Below are 19,418 nucleotides of genomic sequence, written 5' to 3'. Positions count from 1 at the left end.
ATTAGGGAATTATTTTGTGCTTCCAAGAAGGGTGCAATTTGCCAAATGAGATGGCATCTATCAGCAATTATAGAATATAACTATATTTCTTAGCATATATTTAGTAGACAGTAGTGTATCAGAATTTTACTGTCAAATAGAAAACAGATACATGGAACACATATGTACAGATATTAAATATCTCACAAAAGATAAAATGAAGAACTACAAGCATGGTTGAGAAGAAATTATGGTACAAACAAATCCATTTTCCAGAATTCTCTGCAGCACAATTTTATAAAGCTCAAATATGGTTTTTGTGTTATTAGAGGGTTAGAGATTGGATTGAAAAATATAATTTTGAGATCTATTAATATACCAGGTGATAGTGAAAGCCATGAGAGTGTACATATGCTTCCTCATGAGGAGAATGCATTGATGGAGAAGTGAAGAATGATTAAGTTCAAGAATTTGAAGTAATATTCTTAGTAATGCCACTGAATTTTTTTTTATAAAGGAATTGCTTTAAAAATAACATCCCAGGGCTGAGGTTGTGGCTCAGCAGTAGAGTGCTTGCCTAGCACTTTGGAGGCCTTGGGTTCAATCCTCAGCACCACATAAAAATAAACAAAATAAAACTATTGTGTCCAACTAATAAATAAATATTAAAAAAATTACACCCCATATAACTATCTAGTTTTCATATCAACTTTGAGATATAAGAATGGAACATTAGGAGTGGGTGTTATCATGTCCATTCTATAGATGAAGAAACTAAGAGTCATAAAACTTAATTGTCATGCAATAAACCATGGAGCTGGGTCTAGAAATCTGGTCTTTTAGTTAGTATTCTTATGGCCCAATTATAGCAGGAAGCAGAGAAAAGTTTAGGAGGGGTGAAGCACAGAATGGATGAGAAGGGTCAAAGGCTATCAGAGGAGCCAGGAAATCAGTAGAGGTTAAGAAAGATATGTATCTGACAAGGAAGGCATTGACACCAGGGTCAAATTTAACAGAGAGGAAAAAATTTATATCATACATATATGGACAGTAAACTTTAAGTCAATATATTTTCGTACATTAAAAAAGGAAGTACATGTAACAGAGACAGATGGGTTAATCACCATATCAAACATACATGTATTACTTGTGCTAAGGCCTTCTTAAATATATAATTTGATTTATGGACAATCACAATTATTGTGCTTGCATAGTTTTAGTCAGCTAAATAAGCATGTTTGCATATTTAAAATCAGGTAGGAACTCAAAATTTAAAATCAGTTAGGAATTGTTAAATTTTAATTCTCACCCATGTTCCTCTTGCCCTGGTTAAGTAGGTAGTATCATGTATTATTAAATACCTCAGTAGGACCTTCAGATCCCTTGCAGAAGGTATTTATTTCTGGAAAGATTACGAAGCACTTACTGACAAGATACTGATATATATATATATATATATATATATATATATATATATATATATCAGTTATATATAGTCACTTTTGTTTTTACTATATGACTCTATGTAATCCGGAAATATTCAAAGAATTTGTCATCAAAACATGAAGTATAAAATATTTTTATTGAACTTCCATTTTTCAGTACTGAATTTTCTCTTGTCTTTGAACTTATTATAAGGAAGAATACCAGACAAGAACAGTATCAAAGGATATCAGATTACTGATGGTATTTTAGCTAGTATTCTTATGGCCCAATGAATGTAGACATGTTTATATGCATTTGGCAGTGTGGACACAGCAAATTTATTATAATATGCCTTAAAGTATGTTCATTGATGTATTAGATCAGTGTATAAATAAAAATTGTAATTCATATAATTGAACTAAATTTAAATTCTCTGAAGACAAAAACTGACAAGGGTCGAGAAGCTAATACCATTACACGTAGGAATGTAGCTCTGTGACAATAAGAACCTATCTCCCTCAGGGGAATAGGGAACTTTTTTTTTCTTGAAAGAAAGAAAAGGAATTAATTGACATTGACTCTGTGATATTTCCTCTAAGTATCACAGATGAATCATAATTACTATCAGTGTCATTTATATTAATCTACAAAGATTCACAATTAATCATATATTTTTATAAAAGTAATAGTAGAAAAATAATCAAAGAATTATTTTCAAAAATTGAAAAATAAAAGGAATGATGAAAAATTTATTTCAAAAATTCCATATATTAATACAGACATGAATTTTTCTATTATATTTGAACTTAGTTTGTTTCTATGTTCTTTTCTGAATTTGTACTCAAACCTAGCTCATTCTTAAATCTGAAGTAGAGTCCATCACTGTATAATATAAAATCTTAGATATGACATATTTTATAAAAAGTGCAAAAATGCCATAAAGTACGGGATAATAATTTTTGTTGTGGATTACCTTATTTTCTCTGAGAAATTAAGACAAAGATAAAATACTTTGTTGCTTTCATTATGCCACTATTGTTTCATGTAATATTTTCTATATTTTGAAGTTTGCAATGGAAAATTAGGTATTTTAGAAGTTTGTTTTCTTTCATTATTCTTCTTGAGTAGAAAAATGAATACCTATCTTTACTTCCATGGTGGAAAAATTTCATAAAGCACACTAAAAAATTCCTGTGCAGTCAGGCAGCCACAGTATTTTCAGATACTGAGGCTATTGTTCCCTCCCTTGACCTTATGAAATGTAGAGATTACCATACAGCTTTTTTAAAAATATATCCAGTTGCCTCCTAGTCCCATGTTGCTATAACAAATGGTTATAAATTGTAACTATGTTAGAAGAATGGAATGTGATTTTAAATGATGACAAAGCAGATGGTTTACTCTTCAACAGTTGGAAGGAATGAATAGTAACTGACTTCTTGGTTTCAAGATTCAACATTTTTTAAATTAATTTACCTGTACTGAACGGCTTTTTGAAGGTTATCCAAGAACAAAATTTAAAAGTCTTTATTTGACAACTCAGGCTTGTAAACCTTTCTGGCATGCACAGATTTTTCATTAACATGTCCCTCACTCCTTTTTCTTTCCCAGTACAGTGGAGTTAGATTTCAATAGCTCCCAACAGATTTGATTAAAAAAAACAAAAACAAACAAAAAAAACCTTCTCAGTTAAATTGTTACTGAGTACCCCAGAGCAATATGTCAATGAATGACAAAATTTGAGTAACCAGCATTATAATGAATGAAATAGATCTTTTAGTGGGAAACAGAAGTAATTAGATATGAAAATAAATGTGAGATAGCATAATAATAAAAGAGATGGTTTTATAATTTGAGATTGCTTGCTTATGAATGTAAACTCTATACAGTCTGCATTCTGTGATACCACAGTTGTGATTTATGTAATGTTTCAAAATCTCACCTGTATTGTTTTTCTATTTTCTTTTCATTATTTGTGTTATCAGTACAGTAAAATTGATCCACATTCATTGCTTGAATACTTAAGCTTTTGCACCCAGAGAAACTTATTTTTCATATCTGTTAATTCTGAAAATTCTAATTATACCATAACATCAGTACTTATTTTCAATTAAAATTCATTTTCACATCTTGATGTTCTTTAGCACTCTAAGAGAGAAAACCCTTAAATAATTATAAAGCCCTGTAATCCAAATAACCCTTTATTTTTGTTTTTTCTTTTATAATCTCATTTTACTAGACCTACTAATAGAAATTAAAGTTAAATATAAAGACTAAAGATGTTTAATAGCATAAAATATTGCCTGTCCAACTGTTTGACTAGATATCTGATTCCATAATAGCAGATTGTATGGTTAGCGAAAATTTAGGGAAATTGTGCTACTATCTTACTGCATAATTTATCACTTATACAGCCTATAAAACAGGAAGTTCCTCAAGTTCATACATAGTTATTTAAATACAAGAATTGTATCTGGTTAATTTTATAGACTCTGAGGTAAGGTACAGTTGTGATGGGGGACTTGAACTATTTGGACAGCTGCTGGAAATGTCATTCTATTAATAGCAAGACATGTGTCTGACTATGCCTACCATTCCCTTCCTTCACTACTACTTGCTAACTCTAAGATGACTTGGTTACTCTCTCCCAAAGCTTCTGTCACTTCTAAATAATTATTTCTTAGTTAGAATTTGGATCATAAAAAATGTTCTTATCATGGTTTTCTTTTCTGAGAGATGAAATTGCCAAAGGCTCAAGTCTCCAGACTCAGGTGAATTTTCTGTCTGTGTATGGGGGTGGGAACTAAAAACATATGCATATTATTTCAGAAGCAGGATCAGTAATTTTGAAAGGCAGAGATTTGAGAAACTTGATTAAGATTTTATTTTTTCTTTAATTTAGAGTAGTTTTAAAGTTTTCTAGAATGTAAATATTTTATGAGATTACAGAAATGTTATTTGGATTTGAATCCAGCCACATGGATTTGTAGATGGTTAAATAATATTACTTAAATATTTATTAATGCATCTAAGCATTATTTGCACAGAAAAATAACTGGAATACACTGTGCAGAACTTACTTGCATAGTTCATCTTCTCTTTGTTTTCTAAACGTTTTATTATTAAAATCTTATTTCTTATTCCGTGGCTATATTTTGTTAATAAGTCATTTTGTTTCTCTCCCCTCCACCCCATTTAGATCCAAGTTGAAGAACAAGCTATGCAAGAAGAAGACCAGGTAAGAAAGCAATAGTAGCAACAATAGCAAAATCTATTGAGAAGAATTAAAGATAAACATAATACTTATAAAACTAAGGACCTAAGTATGACAATATGATGTACTCAGCTTTTTAATTTCATGTTTCACAGTGTAGTTAATAAGTTGTTTCAGGGTTGCTACTATTAACAGCTGCTTATAATATGGGAAAAAAGTAAGTCAAGTGAGATCTTTTCAGTATACCAAAAATCCAGGGAGCATCTGAATGACTATTGGTTCATATTGCATGAGGACTAGTTAATACTCTTTCTATAAAAATTCTATCACCTTTTTGCCCTAAGTTTTCTGATATCATTGTAGTTGGATACATTGTCACTTTGCTTATCTTCTGTACAAGCTGTGTGAGAGAGCGCCTGTGCCTCTGTGTTATGATATATAAGGATGTTCCTTCTTTCCTCAACAAAAACATACAATTCTGTGGCTTTGCTAGTGTAAAAAGGTTTTGAAGTAATAGAAATTGTTCTGGTGTTCTTCCATTTGTTTTGTATGAAGTATGTCTATTTACCATAGAATTATAAATAACTTACCATTACACTAAAGATTTGTTTTGTAAATAAAGATAGACAGGAACTAAAAGAGTGGATATATTTCATCAAAGGATTGTTGATTTATCAATTTTCAGTCACAGTACTTAACAGAAAAGAATTATTAAATATGGCTAATGAAGGAATGTGTGAAAAGGAGGCTTACAGATTCATTTGTAAATTTCTTTGTAGGCAATAAACCTAGTATAGATTATTTAGATCTATGAATTCACAATTTAAGAGTTTTAACATATGTCAATATCATACTTGGTGGGATTAAATTAGATATCTAAATGCACAATTGTAAAATATAAAGCATCATTATTGACATTTAATAAGATTAATATCTTCACCATAGGCTAGATTATGAAGAGTTTGCTTATTTGACTACTTTTGAGGATTAATGTAAAGTTTCTCCTGTGGTCTGATATTGTTGGATATTTATATCTTTACAGTTTTCAATCACTTTCAGCATAATATTACTATGAAATTTTAATATCTATAGAGGTTTTCAATGGGAAACACTTATATTACAATTGTAAACCAACTGAAATTTTATCTAAATGTTACTTTGAACTAATTATTGAAGTTATCAAATGCTTTATACACAGATACTTCTGATTGTTGTAGACTGTTAATTTGATTTTAATTCAAAGATGTTCTTGGAAATACATTCAACTACCTGGGTATATGGGAACCTCAAAAAATCATGTTTCTCTAAATTATGCTGCAGAGTGTATGGTCTAAAGACAGCCTGCTTGGATTTATATTCCAGATAACACTTACTAGCTGTATGGTCTTGTGTAAAAGTATGGTTCAGATGTTAAAAAACCTTTATTTAAAAATGAAAATAATGCTAAAAATTATTGTAAATATTACCTGAGATAATTAATATTAGGGATTTTTGCGTATGGTGTTGAATGAGTTTTGACTACTAATGCAGTTTCTATTCCGCCTCCTTTTTCTTCCTTCCATAATTTTTACCACCTTTTTTTTACTTCCACCTCCCCAACCCTATCATCATTATCTTTATCATAATCATTATCACATTAGGTCCCTTATATCATGGTCTCCTGGCTCTATGCTCCAATTGGTACTACATAGTTCAGGCAGAGTAATCTTTCTTTGGCATTATCCTCATCATAATATCCTCTTGTAGGGCTGGGGATGTAGCTCAGTGGCACAGTACTTTCCGCACATGTTTGAGGCAATGGGTTCTATCCTTAGCACCACATAAAAATAAGCAAATAAAATGAAGGCATTCTATTCATATACAGCTACAGATTTTTTTTTAAAAAAATCCTCTTGTACAATTACCTAACAGATCAAAATCTGATTTCTAAATCTACCATTAAAATCCCCTCATGAGTATAATGTCTATCTGCAATGCTAGCTGTCCAATTTATTTTTTGTCATTCTTAACTTTCCTACTTCATTTTAGGCAATCAAATACTCTTGCTATTGCTGTTCCAAAACAACAGGTGGTAAGAATGAAAAGAAAACGAATCTGGCTATCTTGAAAAATTATTGTGGCAATACTAAAAGCAAGAATATTAACAGTTTATATTTGTTTAGAACATTGTAATCTGTAAAACACTTAAGTAATAATATGTAAAATATATTTCACATGCTATAGATATGTACACACACACACACACACACACACACACTTATATAATTTTAGGTTTGCAAAATGCTTTTTTATCCCTTCCTACATGGTATTTTTTCTTACCTAAAAAGAAACAATTTTTTTTTTGCTGGATGGGGCATCATACATACATCATATTTCAGATATTAAAATAGGCCACAGGGAGTCCCTTTTCAAGAAGAATTCCGTAACTCTTTTTAGAAGACATTTACATGGATTCAGAACTGATGAACAAGTCTCTAGGTGTAGGCTTGCAGTAAGACCCTTGAATTAGGAGTTTGTGAGTAGAGATCATCCCAAGTAAAAAGAAGAGCTTGAGGAAATAAACAAAGGATGAAAAACACCATAGACTTTCCTATAAAGATGCAATGAAAGACTAGCTGGAGAATCAATGTGGATGTCTGCAATGCTTTGGATTTCCAGAGACAGAGTTTTTGAAGTCAAGATGAAATGTAGTGTCCTAATCCTATGACTCATGAGATGAAGGAAAATATTGCTAGCTTTGCATACATGATAATTTTTTTAATATTTATTTTTAGTTGTAATTGGACACAATAGATATCCAATTTCTTTTTTTGTCATTCTTGACTTTCCTACTTCATTTCAGTCAATCAAATCCTCTTGCTATTGCTGTTCAAAAACAACAGGTGGTAAGAATGAAAAGAAAATAAGGCTGGCTATCTTGAAAAATTATTGTGGCAATACTAAATAAAGAATTTTAAAGTTTATATATATATATATATATATATATATATATATATATATATATATATTTTTTTTTTTTTTAAATGTGGCACTCTGAATTTAGCCCAGGGCCTTGCACTTGCTAAGCAAGCACTCTGCTGCCAAGCCACAACCCCATCCCCTACATGATCATTTTGTAGAATCCTTTTCTCTCATGCTTCGCTTATTACCGTATCTCACAGAGAAGAAATAAAAACATTGTCACTTTTACTTTTGTCACATGTCAAAGTTAATGCCTTTTTTTTAGATGGCAGTAACATTTTACTTACATGTTTTTTTAGGCATAATTAATGAGAATGAATGAAAAGTTAAAAGTACTGGTAGGCTGGTTAATGTTTACCAAGTGGGTTTCTGGAAAATAACATGCATGATGTAAGGATGTTTATGAACAGGCATAATATTATATATATAGTTAGTATTAAAGATATATAGCACATGATGAGGATGCAGGGCAAATGTACACTTATATATATTACTGTTGGAGCTACAAATTATTCCAACCAATTTGGAAAGCAGTATGGACATTTCTCAAAAGACTAGGGAATTCAAGAACTGTTAAATGACTCAGCTATCCCACTCCTTTACATTTATCCAAAATAACTAAATCAGCATAATATATGCCTACCAATATTTATAGCAGCACAATTCACAATTGCCAAGTTATGGAACCAGAGTGGATGTCCATCAACAGATGAATGGATAAAGTAATTTTGGTTTATATACACAATGAAGTTTTACTCAGCCATAAATAATGATATTATAGCATTTGCTGGTAAATGGAAGGAACTGGAGAACATCATGCTAAGGTGAAATAAGCCAGACTCAGAAATTCAAGGATCTAATATTTTCTCTTATACACAGAGGCTAGAAATAAATAAGGATTCTTTTTTGAAAAGGTGATATCACAAAATTAGAAGGGAGAATAGTGGAGTAGAAGGAAATCAAGTATTGGGGAAGGAGAGGATCTGCGGAACGAAACTGGCAAAATTATGCTACATGCATGGATGGCTATGCCACAATGAATTCCACTTACATGTATAATTATAATGCACAAATTAAAAATGAATTAATAGAAAGAAGACCAATACAATAGAACAATGGGATCAGGCAAGGAGGAGGAGAAGGAAAAGGTCAGTACTGGGGTAAGAAATGGAGAAAGTTGCTGGGTACAGTGGCACACACCTGTAATCCCAGCAGCTCAGGAGGCTGAAGCAGGACAAAAATGAGTTCAAAGCCAGCCTCAGCAAAAATGAGGCACTAAGCAACTCAGTGAGACTCTGTCCCTGAATAAAATACAAAATAGGGCCAGGGATGTGGCTCAGTGGTCAAGTGCCCCTGAGTTCAAGTTCCAATATCCCAAAAAAAAAAATGGAGAAAGTTATATTATATCCATATATGAATACATCAAAATGAACCCCTCAACTATGCATAAATATGGTCACTAATAACAAAATAAAACTATGTGTAGCACATAATTTACAAATACTAATAAAATATTCAGTATTCCTTATTGTAAATCCCATGTAACCTATTGATTCTCGGGGTACACTTTGAATAAATTTTTGACTAATTGAATTATAGCTAACTATATAATTAACAAATGAATAGAATTTCATCATGAATGTTAGATTACTTTTACACTAATGAATAAAAATGTGTGGGCTGGGAATGTGGCTCAGGTGGTAGCACGCTCGTCTGGCATGCGTGCAGCCCGGGTTCAATCCTCAGCACCACATACCAACAAAGATGTTGTGTCCGCCGAGAACTAAAAAATAAATATTAAAAATTCTCTCTCTTTCTCTCTCTCCTCTCTCACTCTCTCTTTAAAAACAAAATAAAAATAAAAATGTGAAAAAAATGTTTGTTGCAGTTTCACTCGTTCATTCATAATATGAGTCACTTCTTTGTTGAATCAAATGATAGTTTTTGAAATTCAGAAGGATCTTTTCTCAACTTTTTGTGCTATTCAAGATACAATAGGTACAGACTCATAACTGTTAATAATCAATAAAACAATAAGTAGAAACCTGATTTGTAGTATTTGTTGCTTTCTATAGAGTAAACACTCCCTCTGTGGCTGATTTCAAACTACCAACATAACTGAGGTGGGAAAAGATGTAGAATAGCATACCAACATATGTATGCAATAGAAGTAAATGACTCAAAAACATAAATAACAGTTAAATGTGTTGAAATAATAAAGAAGGTGGTAGGTTTTTACACCTTTATATCTTTTAAAATATGATTTAATTAGTTGTGTTAATTTATTTTTAGTAATAGATGTTTAACAAATGGCTTTAAAAATTCCTGACAATTTAACAGTTGTCTCTAACAAGGCTAGTAAGAGCACATTGCTGGAAATGAAATAGTTTCATTGAATCAGTAAGTGAGCCTGGGTAATATTAAGTATACTGAGACATTAAACATCATTAACCACACAGAGGAACTCAGTGTAGGAAAGTAAGAGTTGTTAAAATAAGTACTACCTATAAGCCTGCCTGAAGTAAAGATTATATATATATATATATATTGAATGATATCTTTAGTATTGCTTACTTGTGGAATTTTAATAGCATCTTTCCTTAGGAAACTTTTAATTCATTTAAGCATGAATGAGCTAGTAAATATTATAGAAATAGAAAATATTAAAAGAGAATTAAATGATGTAATGTGGAATTTGAGCTAGAGTGTTTTGGAGCATGGAGATGTTGACAAGGAGCATCAATTTTGTTCTTTTTTCTGACCAATGCACCACTGAGCCACATCCTCAGTCCTATTTGGTATTTTATTAAGAGACAGGGTCTCACTGACGTGCTTAGTATCATGCTTTTCCTGAGGTTGGCTTTGAACTCCTAATTCTCCTGCCTCAGCCTCCCCAGCAGCTGGGATTACAGGCCTCTGCCACCATGCCCACCCAGCGGGGCATCAAGCTTGATAGTTACCCTGAAATAGTCATTTTCTTGTGTATTAGTTTCTGTTGTAGCATTATCAAGTTACCACAAACATAATGGGTTTCAATAACACTAATTTATTCTTAGTTTGGAAGTCTAGTACAAGTCTCAGTGTGCTAAAATCAAGATGATTCCAGGGCTGCTTCCCCTTTTTGATGTTCTAGGGGAGGATCCATTTTTGTTCATTCTGATTGAATTCAACCTCTTGGGGCTGGGTTGTGGCTCAGTGGCAGAGTGCTTGCCTAGCATGTGTGAGACACTGGGTTCTATTCTTAGCACCACAATAATATAAACAAATAAAATAAAAGGCATGCTCTCCATCTACAACTACCTTTTTTTTAAAAAAAAAAAAATTCAACTCCTTGTAAGAATCAAGCCTCTGTTTCCTCCCTGTTAGCTGAAGGTCACTTTCAGCTACTTACACATTTGCCTCAAGGCAGCCTTCCTTAATCTGCAAAACCAACAATGGTTGGCTCTCTCCTTCTTTGAAGTTTTCCTGACTCTTTTATCCATTTTGACAGCTCCACCACTTCCTTTTCTGCTTTCATGTTTTGCATTTAAAAGCCTATGTTATTGTACTTGACTCACCCAGATAATCCAGGATAATCTATACATTTTAAGGTCAGCTGATTAGTAACCTTAATTCCATAAATAACCTTAATTCCCTTGGCCATGCAACATAACACCTACACAGATCAAAGGAGATTATTAAATGGATATGGGGGGACATTATCCTGCTTACCATAGGAGAATATTCCACAGGAAAGATTTGAGGTCGCTGACCTTTATTGTGCTTTTACACTTTTGTTGGTAAGGGATGGATATCTACCATGTTCCATCTGCCCTCTGGGAATGTCTTAGAAATATTATTCACCTTGAATTGTAAGTGCTATATCATCACTCTTAGATTAAACCTTCTCTACATTATGTATCTCAAGCATTTGGTTTTTAATCTTAACTTCAGTAATTTGTAATATTAGGTTATTTATTTAGTTTCTCTTATCTTCAGGTTCTTCATCCACTGAATAAGAATCAAATAAATCGCTTTACCATTATTGACAGAGTTAGAAATGTATAAGTAGATCTTGAGTACAGTGCTTAGCATGCAGTAGGAATTCAAGAAGTAACACCTGTTATTATTATTACCAATCTATATTCAATTGGTTATGTTCCATTTGAAGGAAATTTCACTTAGGCCTATGTCATCAGTTATTTTTTACATGTAGAATGCATATTTATAGCCAAATTATTTTATCTCACAGAAAAAAACCACAAATTATGAATTCTGTTGTTAATATATCTAATTTCCACTACTGAAGTATCATATGTAGTGCAATGATTTTAAGGATAAATTTATGTATCTTTGCAGTATTTAGTAGACTTCTCATGGGTTGTCAGCAATAGATAATAAGAGATTTTCTTTGAACAAAAACACTAGTTACATTATGATGTGTTTCGTTATGTAGCCAGGTTGGAACTGTAAGCTACATTTGACTTTTAAAATTTCTACTAATTCAATAATCCATACACAATTCCTTACCAAGCTCTAAGAGATTTTTATTTGTGGTTTGATTCCATATCTTATTTTCCATTCCTACTGATTAGTCCTAAGTTGTGACTGTGCAAGCTAAAGTCTCATCAAAAACAGAGGTGGAAGACCTGAAAATCATGTAAACGGAGGAATTATGACATTGTGAGCTGGATGAGAGATTTCAGGAAGTAATGAAATATACATCCAAGAGAAGTTGATAGTGATCATCAATGGCAACAAAAAATATAGTATTCACTGGAAAACTATGTTTTCAATGGCAAGAAACAGGCATTTCTGTGAAAAATTTTGGCAAAATATAGAAAAGGAAAAAGTCTCATCACATCCTTCTCTTTCTTTTTTTTTCAGGCTAATCCTACCCCTTAAGTCTTTAGGAGACAAACATAGTTACAAGAAAAGTAAATATGGAGGATGAGTGCATATCTCCACTTAGCATTTGAATACTTATTCATACTCCCTTTGCTTACTAGAAGCAATCTAGCTTTTGAGGTTTATAATTCTAACGTGATATTTCAGGCAGGCACAGTGGTAAAAATTTATATAAATTATTTTCTTTTTTGCCTCAGTTTCCACATTTGCAAATGAGGTTAATAAAAGCTGTATCATAAAGTCCTAATGAAGATTAAATGTCAGCTACTAATGAAGAAAAATGTCAGCTATTATGATTACATATTAATAAACTGCAGTTTTCTTCCTTTATCAGATTTGCTAGGAGTTTTAAAAAATAATTTTTAAAGTGATATCTTATGAAATTAAGTAGGTGTGATCATGTGCTATTATTTGATCGAGAACAACACAGTTCACCATGCTATGTTTTATTAATAAGGTTGCAACTTCCCTTTTGCAACATAGTCTGTCCTAGTTTGTAGGTACTTAGTTTTACATTACCATACTTTCAGATTGTGGCAGTAACTTCAGGGCTTCTGCTCTTTTTTTACCTCCTTGTTCCTGGCCCTGTAGCTTGTGATTATCTTCATTATCTAACAGAATCTGCAAGAATATCCCTGCTGTGTCATGACAACAGACACTGTATTAATTAGACTTGATACAATTCTTCCTTCAGAAGACTTTTTCTGTACCTCAGATTTTTCAACTTCTCAGTATTTTCAAAACCTGAATTTTAATATGATAATTCTGCTTTCACCATTCATAGAAAATATCCAATTTTACATCAAATGCTCTTTAGGATACTCTTTTATCCTCTGTATTCTTGGACTTTCCTATTGTGAATCTATCCAACTATTGATTTTTATGTCCTCCTTCACTTTTTTCTTCCAAATTCACTGCCCTTTATACTTCTAGCTTGGATAGTGCAAGGCAGCAGCTATTGTAAAGAATATAGACAGTCCCCAACTAATGACGATTTTATTTGCGATGTTTTGACTCTACAGTATTGCAAAAGCAACACAAATTCAATAACAATGGCACTGAAATTTTTGAATTTTGATATTTTCCAGGTCTAGTAATATGTCATATAATATTCTCTCATGATGCTGGGTAGTAGCAGAGAGCCACATCTCCCAGACAACCACATGGTAATTATAGTAAATAAATGATAGCTGTATTCTATTATATTCAACTTTGTGTTGGATATGTAATGAAATTTGCTGAATGTAGGCTTTGTTTTAAATGATTTTTCCCAAATGTATTCTAATGAAGTTCAGTAAATTAAGTATATTAAGTGGATTTTTCACTTAGGATTTTTCACTTAGGATTTTTAATTGTTGACGGGCTTATAAGGACCCAACCATATTTTAAGATGAGCAGCATCTACACAGCCTTTCAGATGAAGTAATCTCTTATGGTTTAGACATTAAGGATCTCCACAAAGCTCATGTGTGAGACAATGCAAAAAAACTTAGAGGTTAAATGTTTGGGTTATGAGAAGCTTAACCTAATCAGTGTGTTAATCATTTGGTAGAGATAACTGAGTTGTGACTGTAGGCATGTAGGGTATGGCTGAAGGAGGTGGATCATTGCAGTGTGCCTTTGGGGTATATATTTTGTGAGAACTGAGCTTAGACTTTCTCTCTGCTTCTTGGTGGCTATAGTCTGACCTGCTTTTCTCCTTCATATACTTATGCCATAATGTTCTGCCGCACCTTGAGCCCCGAGGAATGGAGCTGGCTATCTATGGACTGAAACCTCTGAAACCATGAGCCTCCGAATAAATTTTTTCTTCTTAAAATTGTTCTTTTTGTCACAGCAGTGAAAAAGCTGACTAAAACATGCCCTTATTTCTTTTCTATGAATTTCTTCTCAGGAGAGGAGGCATTGAAAGGGATGAATGGATTCACCTGCCTTCTAGCATCACTTTTCCAAATAATTAAAACAAGGAGAGATTATGTAGTAAGGAACCCATGTCTTTTAACCATGCTACTAGTCACAGCATTTGAGCACTCATTATCTAGTAATAGAGATCATCTTTATTTATAAATTCTCTGAAATCAAAGGTTCCATTCTACAATATTATATGTGTGCCATTGATCTGTTAGTGGAAGCCAATGTGTAACCATATTAAAACTTTCATCGTCACATAATTTCCAAAAAGCACTCCATCATGAATAGACTTGAAAAATTATAAGGCTGAACTCTTACTTTTAAAATACTAGGTTTATTCCATTACCTTAATTCAGTTGTTGTTCAACTTCTTCAGTACAGTTATTTCTTCACTTTGTGCTCCTTATAGACATATTGTGAAAAAGTGTTGAAATGTGTAAAGTCTTAACATTAGAGTCCATTGCTTGATGTAATATATCCCCTATGTGGATGAAAGACAAATTTATTTTTCTTTCTCCATGTCCATAATAAAATGGAAGGACCCATTATGCCATCATAATGGCATACTATATTACAGTTAAATAAGTAGTTTTCTAATTCTCAATTTTATTTGAAAATGGAAATATGCCATTGCATCTAAAAGCATCTACTAAAGATTGTCATGCTTGCTTCAGTGTTCTGACATTTGTGAAGGCTTCATTCATTGCCCAATGATCTGACATTTTGAAATCTTTATATTTTGTATTTCTATTGATTTCATAATGTATCTTTGGAGGGACAATTAATACAGAATTTTATAATTTTATCACTTTCCATGAACATTATGAAATACTAACATAATAGATAAAATATAGTGTATATAAATTATTGAAGAGTACCCTTAAAGAAAAATACAGTAGAATGTGTGTTCTGAAGTTTTATTAATTTATTTGAACTATTTTATTTTAAATGAAATAGACTATTCGTGCACATATTTTTATCTGTGCACCATTTGGGGGCATAGCATCCCCAAATTAATTCAGTAATAAAATCAATTCTTGTCCCAAAAGGCTGAGCTACATTAAATATCATCTCATTGTTCAAAAAGTTAGTATTCAAAAGGACCTAGGCGTTTCCCAGTGTTGGTCTTTGTGCTACAATATTACAACAGTTTTCAACAATCTCCCTTAACATTCTTAAATTTAATATTACTTTAAAAAGGAAAAAATGTATTTATTGTTTATAAGATCCTGAACCATTTGAAGATTTCAAAGTGAACAGAAATCAATATTTTGGTACAGCCTTTAATGAGAAAAATAAACATGATCTCAGGATTCACTATATATTTGTTGAGAGATTTATATTTTTAGTAGGATCAATGATTTTATGAAAATATATTGTTATTTAGCAAATATAATTTCTTCTGTGAGGCCAACATTTCACATCAGGAAATCAAACAAAATTTGGTGCACAATTTAAAAAGTTTTGAAAACATTTGTTGAGGTCATATCACTTGCTTAAATGATTAGACTTTGAAGTAAAAGGCTAAACAGACATAAAATGAGCATATTTCCCGAAAACCTCATCAGTAATTCAGTTGTTAGTTCCTTCATGCTTGTGCTGTCTCTTGCTCTCTACTTTATATCCTCTCTCTCTTATACACCCAAACACACACACACACACACACACACACACACACACACACACACACACAGTTAAATATGTTAGATAATGCATTGATTTGGCTATTATGACAAAATATAACATGGCCTATAAAAAGTAAAAACTTATTTAATTCTTTCAGTTATGGGGACTAACATAACCAGGATCAAGGTGCCACCGTGTTCAGTGTCTGGTAAAGGCCTGCTATGTAAAAGATGGCCACCTTTTTGCTACTCTTCTTACAAAATGGAAGGGATGAGATCTTTCTTGAGTCTCTCTTTTTTTAACTGATTCTATTTAGTTTTATATAACATTATTGTACATTTTAACATAACCAGAAAAGCATTGAGTATAATTTGCTCAAATTCAGCCCCTAGCACTTACTCCCTCCCCTTTCTCCCCTCTCTTTACTTTACTGATCTTGATGGAATTCATTTATAGTTATTTTAAAATTAGTGTCTTGTGGATACATTTGCTGTTGAGATCCACTGTGTTATATTTATGGTATATTCATGTATGTATGTTTGAAATTTCACTCAGATTCATTCCACTGGGGCATCTTTAAAGGCACTACTTCCATTCATAAGGGCACTACCATATGACTTAATCACTGTCCAAAGTCCTTATTTCCTAATATCATTACCTGGTGAGTTAATATTTCAAAATATAAAATTTTGAATTTCTAACAGACATTCAGATTATAGAAAATTACTATGATATTTCTAAATAAAAATATAACTACCAGCAAACTATGATGGTTTCATTTCTATGAAAGGTGTCAGATACCAATGTAAGAAAAATTTACCTGCTCTAAGTTATTTTCCTCAAGAAGAAATTAATGTTATTTTGGGGTGTAGGTAGAACCTTCTTCATTATCAACCATAATGTGGGAAAAACATTCAAAATATGAGTCCTTAATCAAATCAATAAGATGCAATGTTTCTTCAAGTGAGTTAGATATTAGATATTATTTTAATGCTGAATCATGCTTTATTTATAGTAAATATTTTAAGGAACATGCTTAAAATTAAATACATGAGAACATATATATTTGTTTTAAATCATGAAGTTATATGTTTTCTTCTCTGTTGACTGATCTTCTCTGAATATGTGATATGGGTACAAAGATCATCATATTAAATTTATTACAGTGTTGAAATGTGTCTGGAACATAGATGAACTCAATTTGAGTGAACTAAATTTACACAATTATAAGGAACATTTATATTTTTATCTTCAGTGGCTAGAATTAATTTTACATGATTTTGGGGGGCAATATCAATTCAGGATCTGAATATAATTCTCAAAAAAAATAAAAACATGGGAATTTTTCATCTACTAGTGATATAGGGTTAATATTTCTTTGACTATTTGTACTACTAAAAGTCAAATGTTGACTCAGATAAGTAGGTTTTCGGGTTTCAGGAACCATTAATTTATTTTGTATGACATACTTCTAGTGTACATAATAAGGAAGATCTATATAGTGCCTAACGTTTGAGATTAAAAATAATAGAAATTATCTAAACATATGCATGTTATTGAACATCTGGGTGGGTAATATTTGTCCATCTTAATTTCATCCTTTATTTGGCATACTGTAGGCATGTTTATGAATTATTATAGTATAAAACATCAGAATATAATAGTTGGCTAAATATTTTTTAAAAATTCAAATATTTTTCCAATGATGTTTTAAACATTTGTGTGGGCTGTCAATTTTATATATATATATATATATATATATATTCAGTTTTAAATTTATTTTAACTAATTCATGAAAATCAAACATATTAGTGAAGTTCCATGCAATGTTGCCATGCTTGTATACATCCCATGATATTTAAATCAAGTTAAAATATATATTTCCTCAAATTTTTGTCATTCCTTTATGGTAAAATCTTTCAAAATCCTTTCTTTCTAGCTTTTTGCAATGGAATGCTGTCTATAGTCACCATAGTGTGTAATAGCAAATCAGAATTTCTTTTTTTTTTTGATATGCAGAATTGAACTCAGAGGTACTTGACCACTAAGCCACATCCCCACACCTATTGTATTTTATTTAGAGACAGGGTTTCACCTAGTTGCTTAGTGCCCTGCTTTTACTGAGGCTGGCTTTAAACTTTTGATCCTCCTGCCCCCCCCCCCCTCTCTCTCTATATATATATATATATATATTCATATAGTCATATATTACATATAATTTTCACACACACTATATGTGTTCTCTCTCTCTCTCTCTCTCTCTCTCTATATATATATATATATATATATATATACTTTATAAACACAATTGAGTCTACTAATCTATAGGATCTGCATTTACAGAAACATTAAGTTTGCATGATTTTTAGAAAATGCCTGTATTATATACCTTATGTGTTAGTTTTTTATCACTGTGACAAAAATATCTGACAAGAACTAGTTAAAGGGGGAAGTTTATTTTGGAATCACGATTTCAGAGGTTCATCCATGGTTGGCCAACACCATTGCTCTGGGCTTGAGTTGAGGCAGAACACCATGGTGGAAGGCTGTGGTGGTAGAAATCTGCTCGGTTTATAGCAGCTGGGAAGCAAAGCAACAGAGAGCAAGGAATGAGGGACAAGATATAATCCCCAATGGCATGACCCCAGTGACCTACTTCCTCCAACCATGCCCAACTTCCTATAATTACCACACAGCTGTCCATCTTATTATTAATCCATCAAAAGAATTATTTCACTGATGACATTACAGCTCTCATAATCCAATTTTTTCCACCTCTAAATATTGTTGCATTGCCTTAACTTATGAGCTTTTAAGGAGATATTCCTAGATCTAAACCCTGAGAAACTGTTACTTCTATGAAGATATCTGTATCCGTGATATAATACATCATGATGCAACTCTACCCCTCCCATTAATTTCAAAGGATTATCTAGATCCTTATATATAACCTATATTTCTTTAATCAGTGCTATTCAGTTCTCATACTTCTGGCAATACTGTGAAAAACCAATCAATTGTGAAACTCCTGGAGTTACTAAAGTCCGTCACTTTAGCATTCACAACTCCCTCCAAAAGCAATCATTCATTAGTAATCATCAGCAGCACTGAGATATTTTAAGTCATGCTACTTCATGAACTTTCATGAGTGAGTTTAAAAATTTTAGCACTGTTTTGGGATATAACTTCTTTTCTAAAACTAAGAATTTTAGTATAGAAAGAAATGCTGTCAATATTGTAGTTAAGAATATATATCACGTTTTTAAAAATGTCACCTTTGGCATAATCATTTACAATTTTCCTCAGTCGTTCATATTTATTCTATAAAAATAGTAAATTTTCATGTTATAATCTTCCTTTCATAATACTTCACAAAAATAATTCCATTTTTTGTACTGTTTATGTAAAACCTCCT

The 19,418-nt window shown here is 31.9% G+C and overlaps 1 protein-coding gene across 2 annotated transcripts in view; it reads left to right on the top strand.

Annotated features, from left to right (window-relative positions):
* The window catches only part of LOC101958962 (connector enhancer of kinase suppressor of ras 2), a 457,679-nt gene that overhangs the window by 113,602 nt on the left and 324,659 nt on the right, over window positions 1–19,418 (top strand). For both annotated transcript variants that reach the window (XM_078034585.1, XM_040282705.2), the window contains one exon: window positions 4,604–4,642. In XM_078034585.1, coding sequence (XP_077890711.1) covers window positions 4,625–4,642 — 18 coding nt within the window. In that variant the 5' untranslated portion in view covers window positions 4,604–4,624. The remainder of the gene's footprint in view (window positions 1–4,603; window positions 4,643–19,418) is intronic.

This window comes from Ictidomys tridecemlineatus, chromosome X (genome assembly GCF_052094955.1).
Source record: "Ictidomys tridecemlineatus isolate mIctTri1 chromosome X, mIctTri1.hap1, whole genome shotgun sequence".
Taxonomy (NCBI): domain Eukaryota; kingdom Metazoa; phylum Chordata; class Mammalia; order Rodentia; family Sciuridae; genus Ictidomys; species Ictidomys tridecemlineatus.
This window is presented reverse-complemented; position numbering and strand designations above follow the sequence as displayed.